Genomic DNA, 25932 nt, shown 5'->3' with positions numbered 1-25932 from the left:
CCTTAAGGACCTTGGTATATGGGTGTGAGTTGGGTGGCAGGAAACAAGGGCTGGGGGGGAGCGGCGCACACACACCAGAAGACAAGGGATACAAGTCACCCAGGTAGCATCACCAAGTGACAGGGAATGACAAGAATGAGACACCGAAACCTATTTCATCAGGAGAAACACACGGATAGACCTGATTGTCTTCCGACATTTCTGACAGATGTGCCAGGAGACATCATATCCCATTAGCTCCTTGTGGGTAGATCCTATTGCCGTGTTCATCTGTGCTATCTTCCAGAACGCTTAGGTAAGCACAGGGGCTTACATTTTTCTCATTTACACAGAAGTTAATCTTATTTGATTTAGGACAGAAAAGGTAACTCCATAAATGGTTAATATCATTCACCATTGTTAATATGGCAAAGATTCTATGATTATGTTTCAGCACTTATCACAATAAAATGAGTTTGCGCTCTCTCCAAATCCTCTACAAATACAGTAATTTCGAGAACATGTAAACATGAAATCTTTCCTAACACTTACAGGTATTCAGACTTGCTAAAAACTCACAAATTCTATAGGAAAAATTCTAGCAGGGTTGGTTTCATGCTTGTGTCTCTTTGACTTGCTTGGTCTTTTGAACACCCCATAGGAAATGGAATTTTTCTGACCAAGTTAAGATCTAAAAAATGCCCAGGGGTAGCAATAAAAAGAAAACCTCAGACTAGGATTAAAACTTTCCTACGATGCTGCTGAAGAGCAGTGAACTAAATGGCAGAGGACATGCCAGGAAGTGAGTGCCTGCTCCAGGAACCGGCAGGCCTAACAAGACTGAACAGGGAAATGGCTGGGGACTTCGGACAACAGAATGGGACAGCAGGAAGGACTGCAGTCTGGACAGATCTAAATACAGGTCTCTTGGGCCTATAAGAATTCCCCCATCAAACTTCCCCTGAAGTTTAGATGAAGGCAAACAGATTGCACAGCCTCATGGATTCTCCCAAGATGGTAGTTCTGGGACTCTGCTGGGTTGAAATCAAAGAAAACCCATTCACAACTCAAATACAACATAATCAAAATGGTAGAAGCTTGGAGGTTGGGGGCAGGGCTAATCACAGATGATGTCAATCTAACTAAAGCTATAAGCCAGCTGCTCAGGGATGTGAGACGGGCCTTTCAGTTTGGTTATCTACAAGTCTCAGAAAAGGAAGCACAGAAAGGTTTATAAGTTTCAGTAGAGTTAGTCCCCTGCCTAAACCCAGATGGTCTGGGTATGCTTCCTGCAGCTCCTCTATCTGATGCTGTGACTCTATTGTAAAAGAAAGGACGACAGAAGAGACAGGGAGGAAGAGAATCACGAGGGTGGGCAAGGACACAACTCAGAAAAGGCAGTAGGAGGTGGGTGTGTCATTGCTTACCCAAGATCACTCATTCCACCTAGTCCTCCCAGCCTGCAGCCAGGATACACACTATCCTACATCAAAATTCATTCGGGGACAAAAACATCCCAACAATGTTTCTGGAAATATCTGAATTAACAAGTATTAAAAAAAATTTTTTAATAAAAAATGGAAAAGTAGAATCTCCTAAGATTTTTGAAACTCAGAAGTTTATCTGTGTAAATGCATACAGATATGTATCTACAGATAGTTACACTTTCCTTGACTCCTAGTGGCAATGACAGTGGTCAACATAGAATCATTATGCCCTCCTTTAGGTGAGAGCTCAGCCTATCCTGTCACCCTCATTCTATCCCCTTCTTTCATACACTCCATGTAATGTGCTGCCAGATAGTCACTGCCCCTGCACATAACTAAGATCCATGCAGATGATGATTATTAACATTAAAAACTGAATCCATGAGAAAAATCAGCATGTGAATCCCATGTCTCTACATCAAGCCCAAACACTCTGGAAAATAAAGGAGTTAGGGACCCCAGTGCAACTGTACTAGTATACACGAGATTAACTCAACTGATCAAGACGTCAGATAAATTCACCTGGGTCTTTCCAGGTCACCAAAGAGTAGACGTCCACACTAGCGGAACAACAGGCAACAGTCCCAAGTACAGGCAATATTCTGCATCACTCTGTTTGCGGTATTCTTCCTCCTTAGAAATTACATCTGTACACTAATACCTGTATTCCAATGTACATATGCAGGTCTCTTCCAACCATCCTGATGCCCTGATGACTACAGCTGCAAGTAACAACCTTTTCCCACAAGGTTAAAATGTGGTTACATTTTGTATTTACTCCATCTCCCCAATTAAACCACAAGTCCTTAAAAAGACGTCGCACCCTCTACTATGCATACGTGTCACCTAAACACAATCAAAAGCAAGAGGCAAGCCAGATGAACAATTGTTAAGTGGACAGAGTGGAAAGGCCCAACAATAATGAAAGCTAGACAGAGATTTCAATCATGTCTAAGCTGTGCTTGTTCTGAGCCTCTACTTCCCAGTGAATCCAGAAGGCAAATGACGGTTCAGTGCACAGGCACCAAGGAGAAAAATGAGCAGCATTCCTTTGACTCAATCACTTACAGACAGCACTGATTTTCTACCATTTGTAGGCAAGGCTTCTCTATCTTACAGGGTCTCAGTGGGTCCTAAGTAAAATAAGTCTAGTGGAGTAGCTGATAGAAGGGCAACAGAAAACAGCCATACCTCCTGACTCCCACTCTCTTTGCTTCCCTCCTCTTTCTTTCTTTCCTTTTCTTTTTTGAGACAGTCTCACTCTGTTGCCCAGGCTGGAGTGCAGTGGCACAATCTCGGTTCACTGCAACCTCCGCCTCCTGGATTCAAGCAGTTCTCCTGCCTCAGCCTCTCGAGTTCCAGAGGTGCGTGCCACCATGCCCAGCTAATTTTTTGTATTTTTAGTAGAGACGGGGCTTCACCATGTTGGCCAGGATGGTCTTGATCTCTTGACCTCATGACCCACCTGCCTCGGCCTCCCAAAGTGCTGGCCACCATGCCCAGCTTCTTTCCTCTTTTCTTACACTTATTCCCCAACTCAGTGCAATTCCAATTAGTTCAGGGCTACCACTGTGCTGCCTCTGAAATCACTCATTTTTATACCTATTCTACATCCTCCAATGTCTACTGGACAACCGATGTTTAGTAACCCTTGTTACTTTGGTCAGGGAATTGCCTACAATTACAACCTCACTGTGCATTTCCCCTTCTTCAAGTTATCTCCCTTTAAGAAGTCCTCATCACCGATGCCAGCTTTATGTTTTCGGGGCACAACTCCATTTAGGTCACTTCTCTATTGAAAAACCACTAGGCGGCTGGGCACGGTGGCTCACGCCTGTAATCCCAGCACTTTGGGAGGCTGAGGTGGGTGAATCACGAGATCAGGAGATTGAGACCATCCTAGCTAACACGGTGAAACCCGTCTCTACTAAAAATACAAAAAATGAGCTGGACGTGGTGGTGGGTGCCTGTAGTCCCAGCTACTCGGGAGGCTGAGGCAGGAGAATGGCATGAACCCGGGAGGTGGAGCTTGCAGTGAGCTGAGATCGTGCCACTGTGCTCCAGCCTGGGCGACAGAGTGAGACTCCATCTCAAAAAAAAAAAAAAAGAAGAAGAAGAAGAAGAAAGAAAGAAAGAAAAACCAGTAGGCGCTTTCTATAACCAACTTATTCATATAAGATGAGTTTCCTCGCTGTGATACCCAAGCTTTTGCTCCTGCCTTTTCTCCTCCTCCTCCACACTATACACGCAAGGGGAAAATTAGTCCACTTCAGAATGGATGTGCAATTCCATAGGAGGAATGATAGTTTTCTTCCTACACCATAGCTACCTGCCAAAATCACGTTAGTAATTAAAGGGGGGCACAGGTATTGTTTCACCAACTCTTGACCATCCCCATGTAGATATGGTCTTTTCCTGTTCCGATGCCTGTTCATCTGCAGTTCTTATAGAATCTACCATCATCTCCACAACATCAGAGTATCTGCGCTCACCTAGAACACCCTGGACTACACTAAACTATACTAATAATCCCTTTGCCCATGAAGTATCTGGCCCTGGAGAAGCACCCAGAACGAGCTTTGCCTTCATCTCATCTCTTCTCAGCAGAGGCTCTCTTCCAGCTCTCACCAGGCGCTTTAGATTTTTTGTTATCCAAGTTCAATGGTGGACCTACCATGCCCGTTGTGAACATGTTTGTGGGTTTTTCCTTTCCTGGGGGTCGACTGGCATGAAGATGAAGCATTGTTGGTGGCTGTTTTGACGTCTTCTGTCTCATCATCTTCCTCCTCGACTTCCTCCTCATCCTGAGAGCTTCCGAAATACACCATGCTGTTGGGCAGCGCAGGAGAACCTGGTGGAATAAGAAAAATAGCTCATAAACACAGGCCTTGACCCTCACCCTTTCCGGAAGGAATACCACAATGAAGACTAAACCTAAAGCCTCAAAACTGAGGAGAAAAAACAAAGCAACTGATCTCTACTGCCATTTTAAATTTATTTTTCAAATACTCCCAAGATCATCTGCGTCTTTTGAACGTATTTCAAGCAAAATCCCCCAGCAGGAAGAAGATGCAAAACAGAACAAATCAGGATTTTTAAAATCGCATCTGAATATCTCTTGAGAAAAAAACAAAAACACCTCCAAGGATGGAACAAAAAAATAATAAAATAAAAACACCTACCCACGGCTGAGGAAGGAGATTACTCTAAATTAATAGACTTTAAAAAAAAAAAAAATTGGCCGGGCACAGTGGCTCAAACCTGTAATCCCAGCACTTTGGGAGGCCCAGACGGGCGGATCACGAGGTCAGGAGATCGAGACCATCCTGGCTAACACGGTGAAACCCCGTCTTTACTAAAAAATACAAAAAACTAGCCGGGCGCGGTGGTGGGCGCCTGCAGTCCCAGCTACTCGGGAGGCTGAGGCAGGAGAATGGCGTAAACCTGGGAGGCGGAGCTTGCAGTGAGCTGAGATCCGGTCACTGAACTCCAGGTTGGGTGACAGAGCGAGACTCCGTCTCAAAAAAAAAAAAAAAAAAAAAAATCAAAGAAAAGACGATTAGAGAAGCTAGAAGTAAAAATGGAATATAACATTTCATTGTATAAAATCACTGTGTTGTATTCATTAGGAATGAATGGTGGATACGAGTTCCCCAAACTCCAATGGTTTTGGAAGCTACTTTGATGTCCTGATTAGGTTAACTGGATGCAAAATTACCCAAATAAATTCCTACGCTGCACTAAGTAAAAGTGCTGAATTTGAAATAAAAAATGAAAAAATAAACCTCCCAACATGAAAACCGACCTCCTCACCCTTACACTTTTACATCTTAACCTTGCATCCTCAAAGGTTCTCATTCCGGATTTTAAAGTAACAAAAAAACAAGCTCAATATCATTACTTTTCTAGACAGGGTCTGGCTCTGTTGCCCAAGCTGAGTGCAGTGGTGCAATCACAGCTCACCGCACCCTTTACTGGGGTCAAGCAATCCTGTAGGCTGGAGCTACAGGCGCACCACCACACCTAGTTAATTTTTTATAATTGTTGTAGAGATGGAGTCTTGCTATGTTGCCCAGGTTGGTCTGAAACTTCTGGACTCAAGCGATCCTCCTGCCTTGGCCTCCCAAAGTGCTGGGATTGCAGGCGTGAGCCCCCATGCCCACGCTTAGGCTCAATATTCTTTTTAAAAAAAAAAAAAAAAAGCACAATATAGTTCTTCTTTATCAAACAAAGGCAATTCAGGAGATACAATCAAGTCATTCGTACATTATTTGGAACCAGAGGCTTCTAAAACACAAACAAAATCCCCTTCAGATAATAGTAAAAGAACTAAATAGGAAATTCATGTCTTCTCTTGCCTGCCTGCCTATGAATGAGCTAAAAACACTCTGGTAACATCAATGAAGAGACAAATCACCAATTCACTCTCCTATCTAAATAGAGATCTCAAAGATCGCAAGGTGTAAACACACAGTTAAAACCATTTCTGTCCAGCTTTGGAACTATATGCTCAGTGACAAGGAAATGGAAAATGAGCAGTATCAGGAGCTGAAATGGCAAACCAAGCATCCATCTCCCCAAAATGCAAAGAGTACGTGGGACCTTCAACCCCTTCCTTTTCCTACAGGCATCTTCATGACCTACCAATGTTCAAAATCCCCCAAATTATGTGAACCACATCACTGACTGGATATGCAACTTCAAAGGGATGTAGTCAGCAGAAAGACCCTCTGTAGATAGAAGATTTCAACTTGGTCTCACAAAAGCCATTTTGATGTTTTGTTCCCCTCCCCTTAATTGTCTCCATTTAGAAGTAGATTCTGGACAGAAAGAAGGTTCTTAAACCTGACACAGACTTTGGGGAAAATCAAATAGAAGAGGGAGTAAAATAAAGAGTCAGGAGTTAGAGAAAAAAATATCTACCCCCATTTCCACTGGACCAAAATATACGCTCAGTCCAAATGGTTTTACAGTTAGTACAAGACTGACTAGGAAAACAGGAGGCTAATTAGCATGATTTTCAGTACAGTATCACCATTCGTGTGTATAGACAGGTTATCTACATAGTCAACTATAACAACATTGTTGATCCGTCCTCCCTAAATCTACCTTTACACGTATTTATGAAAATGCTGGCTCAAGCCTGTAATCCCAGCACTTTGGGAGGCCGAGGTGGGCGGATCACGAGGTCAGGAGATCGAGACCATCCTGGCTAACATGGTGAAACCCCGTCTCTACTAAAAATACGAAAGTAGAGACGGGCGTGGTGGCGGGCGCCTGTAGTCCCAGCTACTCGGAGGCTGAGGCAGGAGAATGGCCTGAACCTGGGAGGCGGAGCTTGCAGTGAGCCGAGATCGCGCCACTGCACTCCAGCCTGGGTGAGACTCCGTCTCAAAAAAAAAAAAAAAAAAAAAAAGAAAATGCAAGAGTAAGTACAGCCCTCAAAAAATGTTCAAATCATTTTACTATTGATCTAACATATGCTGTCAGTCATACTATTAGGAAAGAACTTGTAAGTTTTAGACTCTGCCATTAAATTTCCCTCTTTTAAAAGGTTAAATAGTTCCTTCCAGATAAAAATAGCCATGCTTAATTTCTTTTAAAGCACAGTCTTCCTATATTGTATCTTGGAAGCAATGACTAGCAGCTGAAATCCAAACGATGGAACGGTATAAAAACAGCAGGTTCTTGTGTAGATCTTTCTTATAGTAACTTCTGCAGCCAATTCAACCATTTGTTAGAGGGAAACAGTAACAGGAGGAGCAGGAAGGACTGAAAAGTTACAGGCATGTATTTCAAGAGGAGAGCCATCACCCCTCCAGCCTTCCTCTCTCCCCTCAGTTGCAAAGGCAATAAACTCCACAAATGAGGCCATGTGGGAGCAATATAAAAATACAGCAATAAGGCCGGGCGCGGTGGCTCATGCCTGTAATCCCAGCACTTTGGGAAGCCGAGGCGGTGGATCACCTGAGGTCAGAAGTTCGAGACCAGCGTGGCCAATATGGAGAAACTCCGTCTCTACTAAAAATACAAAAACTAACAATACAAATGGGGATGCACATTTGTAATCCCAGCTACTCAGGAGGCTGAGACAGGAGAATCACTTGAACCTGGAGGCAAAGGTTGCAGTGAGCTGAGACCACACCACTGTACTCCAGGTTGGGCAAGAGAACAAGACTCTGTCTCAAAAAAGAAGAAAATACAGCAATAAGATCCAATAAAAATATTGTAAGATTCAAAGAGAATCAGGTAAAAACCCATGTAAAGCACATTAGAAATAAGGAATTAACTTCCACTTAACAGGATCTGTTGAGGATTTTTTAAAAACTCAAACATTAGAGAAGCAGCATGAAGCAACTATCACATTCCTCACACTCAAGATGCTGAGAGAAAGGGTGAGGATTGAGTTTATGTTGCAAAGAACTAAAACGGAGAAAACATCTAGACGCTCAGTTCAGCATCCAGACTTCGTTGGTATCCACAAAGGATAATATATTGTTTTTGAGACAAGGAATCACTCTGTCACCCAGGCTGGAATGCAGTGGTGTGATCATGACTCACTACAGCCTTGACCTCCTGGCTGCAAGTGATCCTCCCACCTCAGCCTCCTGAAGCTCGGACTACAGGTGCACACCACCAAACCCAGATAATTTTTTCATTTTTTGTAGGAATGGGGTCTCGCTATATTGCCAAGGCTTGTCTCAAACTCCTGACCTCAAATGATCTTCTCATCTGATCTCCCATAGCACTGGGATTACAGGAGTGAGCCACCATGCCCAGCCCATAGATGATAATTTTTTAACAAAAGCAGAAAACAACCAATCTTATGAATGGATTTGTTTTAATGGCTCCTCCACAAAAACAAATAGGTGATGTGACCTGCTGAGTACTGGGAAAGAAAGTGAGGGGCTAAAATAGAAGAAATGTAAGATTAGAAATAGAAGACCAGTGAGGAATAAGGGCAATTCTGAGGAACTTGCTCTCAAAGTAAAACCTTCTAACAATATTAAGTCCCTCTGACGGAACTAGTCCTGAAGTCAGAGGTGGGAAAGAACACCATTTCTCCTACATATGGGGACAAGGAAAAACGGATTGTTTTCAACCCAGAAGATGATTCTGCTTCTATTCAGATGATTGGCACGTTGGTCTGGATCTAAAGGTCAAGTATCAACAAAGAAAAATGGGTAATGAAGGATTCGTAAATCAAACGGGGAATCAGGAGGTAATACGTTGGAAGAAAGAAGACTTGGAAAAGGGAAAGTATAGGAGAGGGATTGAAGCAGAATAAAAAGGAACTCCAGGAGAGGAGGTCGGTTCACCATCACCAAAGTGCCCTTAGTTCAGAGGTTAAGTTTGTACCCCTTCTTCTCACTGGTGGGTAACCCACAAGGACAACACTGCCGTCCCCCCCGGCCGCCACCCCCGCCAGCCTGCACATGACCTGACTGTCCTCCTAGGCATCATCCACCAAGGGCAACTGCCAATCCATCCCCCATCCACCAGCAGGAGCACCCACGAACAATCGACGTTTCCCCTGGAAGGAACAGACATCCAGAATTTGGCCAGGCACCCTCAAACCTGTCCATCTCATTAACCTCATAGACAAACTGAAGTAGGTACAAAAGAATAAAGCCAACAGAGTCTAACGCTGCACATGCCAATGCTCTGTCACCACGCGGTTGCTATAAATCCCTCTAAGAATCCTGCTGGCATGTCCACTTGAAAATCGCAGAGGGGTCAAACTGTCATTCCAGACCCAGAGAAGCCACAGAACGGGCAAAAATGAGGCCAAAGTGGGTTCTTTTTCTCTCACTGAGACAAATGCAGTAAGATCATCTCATATTTCATGGGAAAGTAAGAATGATCTCAGTGATAGAAAAGGACTGAATGAAGTAACAGCTCAATAACAACCTCAAATGTGTAAGACACAAAGCATCTTAGAAACTACAATTAAGACATTTACATAAAGAGCATTTATTTCTTCTTTACCTAGATACAAGCTTGATTATCTCTTTTAAAAATAAATGCAGAGGAGGAAGAATCTGCTGGATACAAACAGGATGAAGGAAAGGATATTTCAAACCCCTCAAAGACACACAGCAGACCAGGGTGTTTATCACTGGAGAAAAACTACTGCATATTCCTCAGTAGGGAATGGGTTAATGGATGAATTACGTCATTACATCGTGCTGAGTCGGTAGAAACTCTAGCAGACGTATTTGAAAACAGAACAGGCCGAGCAAGGTGGCTCATGCTTGTAATCCCTGCACTTTGGGAGGTCAAGGCAGGCGGATCACCTGAGGCCAGGAGTTCGAAACTAGCCTGGCCATCTCTACTAAAAAATATAAAAATTAGCTGGGCACAGTGGCAGATGCCTGTAATCCCAGCTACTAGGGAGGATGAGGCAGGAGAATCACTTGAACCCGGGAGGCAGAGGTTGCAGTGAGCTGAAACTGCACCACTGTACTCCAGCCAGGGTGACAAGAGTGAGACTCTGTCTGAAAGAAAAAAAAAAAAAAACAAAAAAAAACCCCAATAAACAGAACAGTGTGTTTTTAAATTTTTCATTAAAAATAGCTTGTAACTTAACAGATCTTGGCACATAAGGGGTCAGCTTCATATCTAGACATTTTATTAAGGAAATTTTTATCCTCTAAATGTCAGATGAAGCAATCTTTTGAAAAGCTCATTGTGGGTCCAGGATTCACAAAATGGGAATGGAGCTAGCTACAAGGTTGAAAACAACACGAAGAGAGAGATGAAGACAGGCGGTTCACAACTTGAAAATACTTTCTAAAAAGAGGCCTTCCCCTTTCCACAGCAAGGCTCATCTACAACCTGCTGTGAAACACCAGTAAGGATGGTGAGAACAAGGGAGGCTTTCTTAGAAAGTGCTCCGCCGGCCAGGCGCGGTGGCTCACGCCTGTAATCCCAGCATTTTGGGAGGCCGAGGCGGGTGGATCACCTGAGGTCAGGAGTTCAAGACCAGCCTGGCTAACATGGTGAAACCCCGGTACTAAAAATACAAAAAATTAGCCGGGTGTGGTGGCAGGTGCCTTGTAATCCCAGCTACTCGGGCGGCTGAGGCAGGAGAATCACTTGAACCCAGAAGGCAGAGGTTGTGGTGAGCCGAGATCGCGCCATTGACCTCCAGCCTGGGCAACAAGAGTTAACTCCACCTCAAAAAAAAAAAAAAGAAAGAAAAGAAAAAAGAAAAAGAAAAGAAAGGGCTCCGCAACCTCATACGACCTCTCGCAACCTCATACGACCTCTCGGGGGTGGACTCTGCATGGCGAAAACACAAGCCCCATTCACATTATTAGCAAGTGAGACAGGCTGACTTTTCGCATGGAACACCACATCGTATCTCTCCTTTACAAACTCTCATTTTAGAAAAGTAACCAACAAAAGGTGTATGTTTGAGAGGTTTGGGAATTGTGTGGGATTTTTTTCAGGGGAAGCAGGGGAAGACTTTATGGGTGGTCATTATAAAAGTATAGTCAGTATAGACACTTTCCTATTAAAATTACAGGCAGATTTTCTCTCCCGATTATTCAAGTGCATTAGCAAATGTAAAAAAAATCTGAACTTGGATCAGATAAGAGCAATCAGAGTACGGAATGCATCTGCTCTTTGCCAAAGCCGTATTTCATTACTTTTCAGAATTAGCTGGCAATGTCTCCACAATATTTACTGAAGTGCAAACCAAATGTTTTCATCTGGACAAAAATCAAACTGTGGTATGTTACAACCACAACAGAGATCATTTTAATCCAACTTGCTTTCTCCAATTTAGGCTGTGGTTTCTATAAAATTGGATTCTTCTCTATGAATCATGTACACAGACAAGCCCTCCTGCCCATTATCTTCCCGCCCTCGACCAGTTCTTGATCGTAAGCAGCCAAACATCACTTGGCTATATTTTGGAAAGACCCTAAAGGGATTCCCTGTGCACTATCATTTAGCTGGAGAGTCAAATTCTACTGCTTGACCCAATTACCATGGGGCTGGCCCATTGAGTTTGTGTTTTATCTTCGGGATACATAAACAGAATGAAAAGTAATCAACCCTACTATCAAATTAAGAAACAAAACTTCAAAGTGAGCCGGCAGGGACTTGGGCAATGGATAGAAGATGAAAGAAGTCACAAAAGAAAGCAGTTGCACCCCAATACCCTAGTTCAGCAATCTACGTATGTATGTATGTATGTACCAAGCACTATACAAGGCACCAGAGACTCAAACAGGGCAGATGTCTACATTCAGCTCATACGTTCATGCATGTACAACATGTAAACACAAACTTCCCTGAAAGACTTCGGGACAAACGTAACATGTCCAGTGGCAATCTCTGCCTATTCCTGGTTTGACTTTACAACTTATTAGGGAAGAATTTCCCAACTGGCATTCATTTGCCTACCAGATACTCCATGTGCTCTTATTTTCTATAAGGTGACTTGCATTCATGTCTTAAATAATTTATCTCCATTGTATCAAGACAAAATTACTATCAATTGTCCTAAAGGAAAGGTAATGGTTAAAATTAAAATGAATGTAAAACGTTCACTTAATGTCCTTTCTGGCATGAAGCGGGGTTTGTGTAGCAGAGACAGGGAAGCAGCCCTCAATACCATGAGCAAAACACAAAGGGAATCCCTATTCCTTCCTGAATAAGAAGGTGCCTATCCAATCATGCCCATCTTGGGAAGGTACTTCTTTTTAAATAGGTATGTCCAAAAAAAAAAGGATACCAACCACTGAAAGGACTCTACATGGGATCCATGACTCCAGGATGAGGCCAAGGCTCTGGAAATGGCTTACTTGCCGTGAGACTCGAGGTTACTCAACTGTACACAGAGCATAGTGTATTCAGTCGAAACATTTTTATGGCCTCAAACATAGGTAAAAGCAAGCTGAGCGACTCACAGTAAGGTGATATCGTTTTACTCATAGGTATAAAATCATACTGTCAATTCTTTCCATAGGTGACAGCAAATCTTCTTTCCCAAATGGGAAAGTAAGTAGATTGGTTGGTGACCAGGATCTGGGAGATAGGGGGTGAAAATGCAAAATGAACTCAATGGTTAGAATAAGTCTTTGTTAAGGAACAAGGAGGGATGACGCAATGACCTCCTGGATGCATGGCCAATCTTTCCCTCAGCAACCCTCCCTCCTCCTCCTCCTCCTCTTCCTGGATTATGGCGCTCAAAAACTACCCCAATTAAGCACCCAGGTGTGCCTATCTAATCCCACATATAGGAAATTCCCGACATTTGGGTAGTATTCTATCTGCAAGAGCAATTAACATGTGGGACTTCACAAGGAGAATACAATGGGTATCATACCACCTTCCCTCCTAATCTCCTACTCCCACGCTGATCTAGCATCTATGTCCCTGAAAACTGTTAACATTCCCTTACAACCTTTCCTATGTTGTGAGTCCGCACTGGCAATTCAAAACACATTCAAATACACATCCAGTCAAATGCCACAAGCTCTATTCACGGTTCTCTTCATCTCACTGAATATACAAATCATACCACATAGCAGCAGCCATGATGGTGGCTCAAGCCATCACAGTATTATCTCAAGTTCAGAAGAAGAAACTAGTAAGAAAGTGAACATTCTGGCCGGGTGCAGTGGGAGTGGCTCACGCCTGTAATCCTAGCACTTTGGGAGGCCAAGGTGGGCGGATCCCCTGAGGTCAGGAGTTCAAGACCAGTCTGGTCAACATGGTGAACTACTAAAAATACAAAAATTAGCTGGCTGTAGTGGGGCACGCCTGTAGTCCCAACTACTCAGGAGGCTGAGGCAGGAGAATAGCTTGAACGTGGGAGGTGGAGGTTGCAGTGAGCAGAGATCACGCCACTGCACTCCAGCCTGGGTGACAGAGCGAGACTCCATCTCAAAAAACAAAACAAAAACAACCACCACCACCACCAACAAAAATGAGCATTACAGCCACTATAGACAAAAGTCTTTGTGCGAATCATGTGAGACCCTCCTCAGTTCCCAATACAGAAGCCAAATACTAAACTTCCCTGTGGGACACAGATACCAGGGACTTTAGTGCTATCAGTGAAACCCCTGCAGTCAGCAAGGTGCTTGGCCAACAAAACAGCACGGCCATACTTAAAGTCTTACTTTCATGTTCTCTAAGTGGATTTCAGAAACTCAAGGACTCTCTAGAAAGTAAGGAGAAGGCTAGATATGACTCTGAGAAGTACTACTGAATCTGTGCCAGTACTCACTGGCAGGAAAAAGACAGCCTGGTTTATCTTCAGGGAGGGCACAGCATGGCCAGAGGCCAGCTGGCCTGTAGCAGGGAGAATCCTCACAGCAAAATGACCTACGGTCCTATTAATAACATCTGATCAAGGTCACAGGGCCAATAAAAGGGACCCATCCTTCCCCTCCTCAGACCTCAAAAATTCCAAGGTTTCAGATTTCTTCATTATTAACTGAAAAACTATCCCAACAAATAAACAGGTAGCTCAGCAGAACTGAGCTAAGTAACTGACTCTAGGAGAAAACCAAGCATATGCAGAATGTAAGGCCACTGAAAGCCCCTAGGCAGTGATGACACCATTCTCAAACATACACTTTCACTATTGCTGTTCTCAAAAACTAAGATGCAACACCTCCCAGAGACCCTCAAAAAAAGTTGTGTACCACTGGAGACAGTGTGCTTTCCTCCCCAAAGAGTTTACATAATGTAAAGTATTCCCATTTTGCTCAAGGAAGCTCATTATTAGCACCATAGTGTTTCTTGCAATTGGGGGATTACTTAATTGCTTTCTGGCAGGTTAATCCCCTTTCATTCTGTGACCTCCAAATCACCCCAGGCTTTTGCGTTTGCCCTACTTAGAATTCCTAGTCCTCAATACTCAAGGCTAGGACTACATCAAAACATGTGTTCCTTGCCAACGAGGCCAGCAACGCTCTCTAGAAAAAACACCACAGGTGGACTGTCTCTTCTATTACCTACGGTCTACTCAGCTGATCTTTTCGACAGTTCCACCTGAATCCAAAATCTAACTCTCTTCCTCTCCACTACCTCTGCCTCAATTCACTGGAAAAGTGGAAAATAAATGTACAGTTGGACCTCTGTATCAGAGGCTTCTGCACAAGTGGAATCAACCAACTGTAGATCGAAAACATTCAGGTAAAAAAGGAGATGGTTGCATCTGTGCTGAACACATACGGACCCATTTTTTCCTTGTAATTATTCTCTAAACAATATTGTGAAACAAATTTACATAGCATTTACATTGTATTAGGTATTATAAGTAATCCAGAGATTATTTAAAGTATACAGGAGGATGTGCATACATGCAAATACCATGTACCCTGTTACACAATGGACTTGAGTATCCATGAATTTTGGTATCAAAAGGAGGTCCATAAATGAGTCCCCTGAGTTATCAAAGGATGACTATATGTGGATGACTGCCTGAAGTATTAATTCTGGGCTAGTTCATACCCATTAGCTTTAGTTCACCTCTGCAGCAACTGTGTGCTGTAGACTCTAGAATATCCATTTCGCAGATGAGGAAGCTCAGGCTGAGAAATATTTAAATCATCTGCCCCAAGACTTGCCCAGCCTTCGGCCAGTGCTCCTAGGAAGACCTCCCTGCAGCCTCAATCGATTTTCTGCAGAGCTGCCAGTAACATCTTTCTAACCTTGTAGGTGTATAATGATGTCACCCCTGACTTGAAGAACCCAAGGGGCACTCCAGTAACTACCCCAGGGCATGCAGAATCTGAGGCTTATCCTAACTTTCTTGCTTTAACTCCAGCCCCTCCAACATCAATGCATGCCTTGGCAGGTGCTTCTACAGAACCCCTTCCCAGCACTATCCTCTTTCTGCAAGGGTTCCTAATGCACTGTAACTCAAGTCCTGCAGCAAATGTCACCATTCCTTTGCAGCCATCCCAGAGCCTCTCCCTTCCCACTTTTATTGGTACACACCTCTACCCCAGCATTTTCACGCATTTATTGTTATATCCTCAATTTTACCCACCACCGATACTGCTTTCCTGGGCCTAATCTGTTTTCTAGGTGTCTAGCATACAAAAGGAGTTTAATAAAGGTTTGCTGAATTAATTAGCAATTGAATGACAGCTGATCACTAAAGATTCTGTAAGACAGAAGAAACAAAAGGCAGGCAGTTCCAAAACAAGACAGCATTGCTTCACAACGGCTGACAGTAAGGATATTTACGAGGAATTCCCCATAATAACGCTCTTCAATGTGCCGAGCTGTGACGCTCAACTGTGAAGCCCACGGTCATAGGAATGAACTGTGTATGTAGGTCTGCATGCTTCAGGAGTCCCCTTTGGGAATCCCCTTGTTTGCAGTGCCCCGTAAAGAGGAAAATGTAAATAAGAGAATCATTTAACCTGCCTGTGCTCTGCTACATTAAGCTCTTTTTAATCTGTTAATAATCATAGTCAGAACAAAGAGGAGACGACAGAACTCATTAAGAATAACGAGAGCGGTGACAGGGAATACGGCGATGGTACGAATCACTGCATGCAGCAAGTGCAAAACCCTCTTCCCCGCGTGTGCCAGTGAAAGATACTAATTATGCCTCTGGCAAAAGACATGTGGACCCCTTCAAAGCAGCTATTTAAAGATAAATACACTGCGGGCAAATACTTCGGGCCGGCTGCACTATTCATCCCACCCTCCTTTCCTTTAGAAATGTTAGGTCACAATATTAAATAGGAAATGAAAGAGCCTTGCAGACTTAGCTGGTAGTGTCTTAAAACAAATTTGTTTTAGATTTCTAAAGCTTTTAACCTCAGAATGACTAGCTGGGTGTTTACATATCTATACTAATCCCAGTATTAATGGCATAGGGTTTTTTCTCCCCATCTCAAAGATTTCTCACTGTCATTAACAGATTACAAACAAGGTTTAAAGAACTCCATTCGCTGTCTTTCCCTTGGCCTCACAATTTATTCTCTTCCAAATTCCAAAGAATTGTCAAGAATATTAAAGGTAATAATTGAGGACTGGAGACCAAAAAAAAAAAAAAAAAGACCTGGATCCTTAGCAACAAACATCACTTCCAGGTGTTTGATTTGGCTCCTTCATTATTTCTGCAGCCAGACTTTCTTCCCTATACATAATGAGCATATTAAAGACTGCCTTCTTTACCCCTCACAGTGCCCGCTTGTCACCCAAGGGTGATGGGCTGACTGAGCTCTTTATGGTGAACACTAGAGGCTTGGGGATGTGACAAGTTATGTTTGCTTTGGAATCAGCACCAAAAAAGAACAGAATTAGAATGCAGGTGTAAGAAGGTTAATCGCATTCCCAACTGTCAACTTTGCCTGAAAGGGCTTCAACAAGGTGAAGATTTAACTAAGGATATGCGTCATCAGCACTGGATATCAAAAAGGCGAAATATCTCTAAGTGTGCATCAGGAATTAGATAGATTATGAGACATTCGCCAAATGGAACATAAGCTATTAAAATGAAATGACAGGCATTTTTGTGACAGTGTTAAGTAGGAAATCCAGACTGCAAAAAAACGAAAGTATATTGCAGTATCATTTCAGGAAAAATATGTATTATATACGCACACCGAATGCCCAGTAAGATACTCACAAACAAGGTAATTAACAGCAGTCATCTCTGGGAGATGGTGGAGATGCTATTTTGAATGTATTCTTTTGCCTACTTCTTTACCTTTCTTCTGCCAATATTCCCAAGATGAACAGGAACTACTTTTATGATTGTAAAAAAAAAAAAAAAAACAAAACAAAAACTTAACATCCTGTTTTTCTTAAATTAAAATGGAAATAGAAGTATTAAAGTACCACAACAACAGGGATCACTATGTAACCTTTGTACACACTGAAATACAGGTTTTAATTAGCTCAAGAAACTACCTATTAAAAGATGCTATCTAAGGCCACCAAATCCATCAGATTTTCAGGGTCATGAAGCTATAATAAGCATCATCTGTCATTTGGAGCTTGTAGAGTCAGATCAGGTAAACACACTTATCCTCTTGGGGGGAAAAAAGGCATTTTAAAGCTAAGATGACTCATTTTTAATACCTCAGATCTAAAAAAAAGTATGAGAAATAGCAAAACAGTACAATATTGTATGTATACCAACAGAAAAACAAATAACAAAGCCTATTTTTATTGCTTAGCTCATACATGAATTTCATTTCCAAGGTTCAGAGCATTTTTTAAAATTGGTTTTAAACATCTCCTAGGCTTTAATTATTTAAACCTTTTTTGTATTTGACATCTAAAAGAAGTAAATTTTATCTATCAAAATATGATTCTCTTCTATCTGGAATCCTGAAACTTCAAAGCCAGGTACTTACTTGGTGACATTTTCTCTAGATGGCATTTATGTGAACAATAAATAAGCATGCCTCTGCAACTAAGAGACTCTCTGAGTTTCCCAGAACCTCAGAAAACATGTTATAAGATAGTGCACACACAAGTACACGTAGCACAAATACACATACTCCTCTCTATACAGAATCACTGAGACATTCCCTGAGGGGTTTCTCTCCTTCTCTACCTTTGGGAACTAAATACAACAGTCACAATTGTTCCACAGTAAAGACTTGCATAACTAAATTCCATAATCAACAGAGCAATCTTTAGACATCCTAATGAAACGGGATTGGTGGATTGGTGGAGGCAGAAACTATTAATTCACGATTTACTAAGCAAAATGCCGAGAGCAATTCTAGACATCAAAATTCCTTTCTCAAAAGTAGCCAAACTAGTTAAGTCATAGTTACTCTTTAAAAAACCTGGCTTTGGCCAGGCGCGGCGGCTCACGCCTGTAATCCCAGCACTTTGGAAGGCCAAGGCGGTCGGATCGCCTGAGGTCTGGAGTTCGGGACCAGCCTGACTAACACAGTGAAATCCCGTCTCTACTAAAAATACAAAAATTAGCCGGGCATAGTGGCGGGCACCTGTAATCCCAGCTACTTGGGAGGCTGAGGCAGGAGAATCACTTGAACTTAGGAGGCGGAGGTTGCTGTGAACCAAGATCGCGCTACTGCACTCCAGCCTGGGCGACAGAGTAAGACTCTGTCTCAAAAAACACACCTGGCAATTGTGTTTAAAAGCCATGCATATTTAGTAAAGGATACCAAATTATGGTTAGATAGAAGGAGTAAGTTCTAGTGTTCTATACCACTGTAGGATGTCTACAGTTAGCAATATCTAGAAGGAGGATGTGGAATGTTCCCAACACCAACAAATTATGAATGTTTGAGATGAGGGATACGCTGATTACCCTGATCTGATCACTTATATGTATCACAAAATCATGTGACCCATAAATATGTACAATTATGTCATTTAAAAAAAAATTTTTGAAGCCATGCAAGACCAAAGTCACAAAGAGTCCCATATCACCGTTTTTGGTTTTTTTTTAATTTAATTTTATTTTTTATTTTTGGAGACAGAGTGCCGCTTTATTGCTGAGGCGGCAGTGCTGAGGCAGTCATGTCTCACGGCAGCCTCAAACTCCAGGTGTCAAGGATTATCCCATGTCAGCCTCCACGTAGATGGGCTACAGGTGGCACAACCAAGCCCGGCTAGATCCACCTGAATCACCTTGCGCTCACCTTGCTTTGAAGGCTGTGGAGCCTTCAAAGACTCCTTTAGGGCAAATACATCCTTCTGAGTACACAGCCCACTCATTCTCCACTCCTGATCGTCACACCACACTCTACCAGTCTCACAGCCTAGTGGCCAGTCCAGCACAAGAGTCTGTCATATGTAGTCCTTACAGCTTCCCTTCCATCTTCATACTCAACATCCAGGATCAGGAGAATCTTTCAGCCAAAATCTATGTAAAAAGTAACAGAGATGTCTGGGCATGGTGGCTCATGCCTGTCATCCCAGCACTTTGGGAGGCTGAGATGGCAGGAGAATTGCATGAGCCCAGGACTTCAAGACCAGCCTGGGAAACACAGCAAGACCCTTTCTCTACCCAAAAAAAAAAAAAAAAAAAAAACACAACTAAAAGTAAAAATAAAAAAATTGCTCAGTGTGGTTGCATGCGCCTGTAGGTCTAGCTATTAGAGAGGTTGAGGCAGAAGGATGGCTTGAGTCCAGAAGGTTGAGGCTGCTTAGAGCCATGACTGTGCCACTGAACTCCAGAAGTGAACAACCTCTCATCATCTTATTTTGATACGAGACAAGAGCCTGTGTCTCCAAAAACAAACCAAAAAGTTAACGGAGATCAACTGGTGGGAATCCCACCTACTTCATCTCCCTGTTTTCAAGGCTCAATGACCGACAAGGGCTACAAAATTTCTAACAAGTACGTAATAACTCTCCTTTCTTATGTATTAAGAATCACCAGCAACTATCATCATATCCTACGTCAAAAATTCCCCCAAACAATTCAGTCCCAAAGCCAATTGGTAAGGCAGGGCAACTGGGCAAAGGGAGGGAGTGAGGAGCAACCACATGGGGTGTCAGGGCTGAGTTTCCCATCGTGGGGGCAGCAGAGATGGGAGGTGGGTTACACTGAAAAGACACGGCAAATAAGTATATTAAGCATTACAGGAGCCAAGGTCCTCGGGGATGAATGCACATGAACCCCTTGGTGTTAAACTGAAACTGGAAGTATGGCTGCTAACTCACAGATTTTAATATACACAGAACTCCGGATAGACCCCTGTAAACACACAACCTCAGTCTACTAAGAGCACCTGGGAGAAATGACATTCCCATAGTTCCCAGCATCCCTTGTGCCCAGATCTTGGCTCCTGAACAGTACTTGTCCCTACAAGAAAGCAGGGCTCCTTGGAGACATGTCCATTTCCAGGGCTGAGGGCGGGAAAGTACATCATGAGCCTGGAACATTTTGTTGTGCCAGGAGCAAGGCTGGAAGGATGACAGGGACACGTCAAAAGGAATAAAAAGCCAGCCTGACGAGGGTCCACGGATGAGACGGTGATCTGGGACAACCTGAACATCAGAATACATAATAGGAGTAACAGATCATAACCCTTTGCATAAAATAGGAAGCCCATACATATACAATTATGATAAAGATGATGAGAAGTATGTACTAGTTTCAAAGAATATCCTCTCTTAACACTTATACATTGCAAAGGCTGAGATGGGTGGGTAACTTTGCTCCTGACAGGCCCACCACAGTCAAATGATCAGCATGAACACAGTGTGGAAAGGGAAGGACTGAACTGTGTATCCCTACAGAGGACCCAACAACGAGGAGGAGGAATCACTTCCCTTGTGGCATTCCTGCCAAAAACACAAACCAGAATGTCATCATGAGGAAACACCAGGCAACCAAATCAAGGGACACTCTAAAAAATAATTGACCTGTAATTTTCAAGTGTTGAGGTCAAAGACAAAACAATGACGAACTCTTCCAGATTAAGCAGACTACACACAATTAATGGCATCGCCTAATTCTGAACTAGGTCGTTTTGCTCTAAACTCAGACATTACAAAGCACCTTCAGAACAAATGTGAAACAGAGGTTTGAGGAACTCATGGGGGCCATGTATCACTGTGAACTTCCTAACTTTGACAGTTATAGGAAAATGTACTTACCTGAAGGAAAGACACACTAATGTATTGAGTGAGGGATGATGGGTGGCAACTTTTTAAGGTACTTAAAATCTGTCTGTAATAATAAATTATCAAAATATTAATCAAATAAAAGTGACCCTGAACCTTGAGGCCTTCCCACAGATGTCCAATAGCAAAGGCCCTCTCCTTCTGTTCATTTTCTCTCAAATAACCACACCCAAGGAACTCTCTGCGTTCAGGACTTCCTATATTTTCTATCATTCCTCCAGAAAAGGCTCCTTATTCTCTCAGACAATCTTCTGTGTTCTTTCGTCACAGCTATTAGAAAACTTAGTAACAAGGAAACGGCAACAAACGCTTTCACAAATAACTCCATTCAGATCCCAAATCCACCTGGACTCTGTTAACTGGTTCAAGTTGAAACGTGGACCAGTATTTGCACAGTCAATTAGACTCTGAAAGTACTAGTATTGTTTTCCTTAACATAATACAGGGCTGAGAGAACCATAAGCCCCTCATCACCACGGCTTATTGACAGGCCTTCGGAAGCACATAGAAAGGGGCCTTCATATCCCCAAAGTACTCCATCAGAAAAAAATTGCCTTACAAAACAATGTGTGCAAGGCGGTGGTGTGGTGGAGAGAAATCAAATTAGAAGTCAAAGTTAGAAACTGCATAATTGCGTATCGAGAAGCCAGGAAGTGGGGTGTAAGAGTCCTACTAAAAAGGAAATAAAACTTAACAGATGGTTAAAAGGCCGCACCCAGCACTCTCAAAGGGATTTCTCACTTTCAATTCCCCCTCAACCCAGGTTGGGGGACAGAAAAATGAACCTGGCAGAGAGTAGAGCTAAAGTCTATTCCACGTAGACCTCAGGCTTACATGTAGATTCCATGTAGACCTCGTCTGATCATTGCAAAGTCTTACCTCGAAGGCAGAGAAAGGTAAGAAAATCTTCTGTCTTAGGCTTCCTTTTAGAGAGGTCTGATATCTGAGTAGCTGGAGGGGGTAGCAATGGCTCCACTATCTTTACTGGAGTTGTGCTGGGACTATTCGGCTGAGATTGAGCAAACTTCCTTTGTGCTTGCAGCCTGGGCCTGTAAAAGCAAAAGAAAATTAAAAATAAATTAAGCAGAGACTGGAGGATATAGGCCTACGTGCAGCAATAAAATCATGATACATAAGGAGAAAAAAGATCCTATTTCAAGCAAACTCTTTCTAATTAAGGTTCTATATCTCTCACACTCTCACAAACCACGGGACTCCTTTCAAGCGCAATAAATTTGGTTAAACAACTGTGTTTCGTACACTGACATACAACGTGTGTCATGGACATGTGTATACATGTGTGTAGAAGTACATGCCTGCCGGGCGCGGTGGCTCACGCCTGTAATCCCAGCACTTTGGGAGGCCGAGGCGGGTGGATCACAAGGTCAGGAGATCGAGACCATGGTGAAACCCCGTCTCTACTAAAAATAGAAAAAATTAGCTGGGCGCAGCGGCGGGCGCCTGTGGTCCCAGCTACTCGGGAGGCTGAGGCAGGAGAATGGCGTGAACCCGGGAGGCGGAGCTTGCAGTGAGCCGAGATTGCGCCACTGCACTCCAGCCTGGGCAACAGAGCAAGACTCCGTCTCAAAAAAAAAAAAAAAAAAGAAGTACATGCCTATGTACACACCGTTTCCCTGAGCATTTAAAAACTACACACGGTATCTGACATCATCAGCTTAATGGTATTCATTTATTTCAACTGACATTAAGCAGGAAACCCTGTATCATCCTGCTGTGTTTATACAGCATCCGATAGTTTCACCTAAAGGGGTCACGAATCCATCCCCACCTCTCTTCTGTGTCGTCACATCCAGGTCACCTTTGCCTATTTAGCCATCAGTGTCCCTGTCGCCACTTCTAAATTCAGCCATGAAAAGTTCACTACAACAATTCAAGTTGGTACTGCAGAAAACGGTATGTCTCTATCTATGCCCCCTCCAATCCCAAATTCTGGGTTACCCTCTGCCAACAAGGTCAAATCACAACTTTTTTTTTTTTTTTTTTTTTTTTTTTGGCAGAGTCTCGCACTGTCGCCCAGGCTGGAGTGCAGTAGTGCAATCTTGGCTCACTGCAACCTCCACCTCCCAGGTTCAAGCGATTACCCTGCCTCAGTCTCCCAAATAGCTGGGATTACAGGTGCCCACCACCATACCCAGCTAATTTTTTTGTATTTTTAGTAGAGACGGGGTTTCATCATGTTGGCCAGGCTGCTCTCGAACTCCTGACCTTGTGATTCGCCTGCCTCGGCCTCCCAAAGTGCTGGGATTACAGGTGTGAGCCACCACACTCAGCCAAATTGCAACTATTTAGGTAGAGATTGAAACAAAAAATAGCCTTCATCTACCCTTCAGGCTTCTTTCCCATTACAATCCTATGCTAACTCCCTAACTTACCCATTTGGTATCTACAGAGTACATTTCAATTCCTTTCACCTGAAAATCTTAGGTAGAAATTCCTTTCTATCAAAATGAATCCTAATGGATCCTGGAACTGAATTTTGTTTGTTTGTGATGGAGTCTTTCTCTGTTGCCACCTTAGCTCACTGCAACCTCCACCTCCCAGGTTCAAGTGGTTCTCCTCTCTCAGCCTCCTGAGTAGCTGGGATTACAGGCATGTGCCACTACGCCCAGCTAATTTTGGTATTTTTTTGTAGAGGTGGGGTTTCACCATGTTGGCCAGGCTGCTCTTGAACTCCTGACCTCAGGTGATCCACCCATCTTGACCTTCCAAAGTGCTGGGATTACACACGTGAGCCACCACACCCAGCCCGGTTTGTTCTTTTTTAACACAATAGCCAATAAGAAATTTCCTTGTCTCTCCATCAATAAATACAATAACGTATTTTTGCTTTATGATCAACTTAATATTTATCATCAATTGCCTAATAGTCACTCTTCCTCTAATTGTAAAGGTCTCCACTCATGGAATAGTAAGCACTCGCAAGGATGAGAACTTGGGTCCTACTTTAAACTGTTCATCTAGACCTGCTCATAGAGATACTTGAAAAACATTATTTGAGGGCAGGGAAAAAACAAAAGAATGAAGAAACACAGTACAGGGATCAAAACAGACCCGATCAGAAGCCCAAACACTACGTAGGATGGATAATGCAACCCCACTCAAAACAATTAACTAATAAAACTAAAGTGCCGGGGGCAGGGGTTCACCCCTGTAATCCCAGCACTTTGGGAGGCCGACGTGGGTGGATCATCTGAGGTCAGGAGTTCGAGACCAGCATGGCCAACATGGTGAAACCCCGTCTCTACTAAAAATACAAAAATTAGCCTGGTGTGGTGACATGCTCCTGCAATCCCAGCTACTTGGGAGGCTGAGGCAGGAGAATCACTGGAACTCGGGAGGCGAAGATTGCAATGAGTCGAGATCAAGTCACTGCACTCCAGCCTGGGCAACAAGAGCGAAACTCTGTCTCAAAAATAATAACAAATAAAAAAACTAAATAAGTAAAAGAGGGCAGATGTATTCCCTTGAAGACATTGTTCGGAGTGGGTTATATAGAATAGTAAGCATGCATCCTAAACTGTTGATGCTCAAAATGCCGTAACATTAAAAAAAAAAAAAAAAAATTACAATATTTAACAAATTCCTACAGCAAAATACACATACACACACACACACACACACACACACACGACTGCCTACTTCGTCAAAACTAATACCTTTAAATTTAACCTCATAAATCCTCCACACTCCCCAAATATAAAGTACCACAATATTATGAAGAATTTCTAATCTCATTTTAACCTTAAATTCCCTTGTATGTCCTAAGCAGTGTTTACTCTCGCCTCCCCATGACCATCAAAAACACTACTGTCTAATAATATTCCTAATACAAACTGACAATCCATCAAAAAGGACAAAGTGTGACTCCCAACTACTTACTGGGTAATCTAGAGTCCTTAAAAAAAAAAAAAAAAATCTACAAAAAAAGTCATTACAGAGCACTTTTTTTTGTTGTTTTTTAAACCTTTTTATTGAAACAGGGTCTCACTCTGTCACCCAGGCTGGAGTGCAGTGACGCTATCATAGCTCACTACAGCCTTAAACTCCTGGGCTCAAGAGATCTTCCCACCTCAGCCTTGCAAAATGCTGGGCCTACAGGTACGTGCCACTGCACTCAGCTGTTTTTGGCTTGTTGTTGTTGCTCGGTTTTTTTTTTACAGAGACAGGGTCTCCCCACATGGTGCCCGTGCTGGTTTTGAACTCCCGGCCTCAAGCCTATCTCCTGCCTTGGCCTCCCGAAGTGTTGGGATTACATGCATGAGCCATGACGCCTGGCCCAAAAAGCACTTTAGAACCCAGGAATAACTGATATGAAACAGTCATATTAACAAGGTAACAGGAGGAAGTGAATCAAGTTTAACAAAAATGCCCTAGTGTTGTTTTAAAAAAAAAAATAAGGGGGAGGGTGGGATCAGGCAATGCCACTATCTCTATGTGATGGGGAACAAAGAGCTGTTTTGCAACCAACTGCCTACCTGTATAGAAGACATGACAGACCAGAAGCCCAGAGGCAGGACCTTCACATGGGACAATGAAGTGGGGGGCGGTTAGGGTGAGGGGGATTTTCAGACAATCAGAGAGCCTCATCTGTCACAGATGAGGAGCAGTTTCTGCTTGGTTGTTTTTCCCCCTTTAAATTTTCCATCTGTTACAAATGACTTTTTTTTTTTTTAATTACATAAGAAAATAGAACAAAGGGACAAAAGGCAATTTAAAAATACAAAATACAAGCAAATTTATTGGGACTCAACAGACACAAAATCACTCCATCAAACTTTCTCAAGGCTGGCTCTCAATTTCCACATCAATTCCCAGGCAGCTGGTGATGGCCAGG

At 42.9% G+C, this 25932-nt stretch overlaps 1 protein-coding gene across 6 annotated transcripts in view; it reads right to left on the bottom strand.

The window, feature by feature from the left end:
* JARID2 (jumonji and AT-rich interaction domain containing 2) overlaps positions 1-25932 on the bottom strand; it is a 281067-nt gene that overhangs the window by 52550 nt on the left and 202585 nt on the right. For all 6 annotated transcript variants that reach the window (XR_004184202.1, XM_031666928.1, XM_031666930.1 and 3 more), the window contains 2 exons: positions 21957-22126; positions 4141-4317 (listed from right to left, as the gene is read on the bottom strand). Coding sequence is in view for 5 of the 6 variants with exons in the window: in XM_031666928.1 (XP_031522788.1) it covers positions 4141-4317; positions 21957-22126 (347 nt within the window). In the remaining variant the exon portion in view is untranslated. The remainder of the gene's footprint in view (positions 1-4140; positions 4318-21956; positions 22127-25932) is intronic.

The sequence above is a fragment of the Papio anubis genome, chromosome 6 (assembly GCF_008728515.1).
Source record: "Papio anubis isolate 15944 chromosome 6, Panubis1.0, whole genome shotgun sequence".
Taxonomy (NCBI): domain Eukaryota; kingdom Metazoa; phylum Chordata; class Mammalia; order Primates; family Cercopithecidae; genus Papio; species Papio anubis.
The sequence above is the reverse complement of the archived record's forward strand: the minus strand, read 5'-3'. Positions and strand labels throughout refer to the sequence as shown.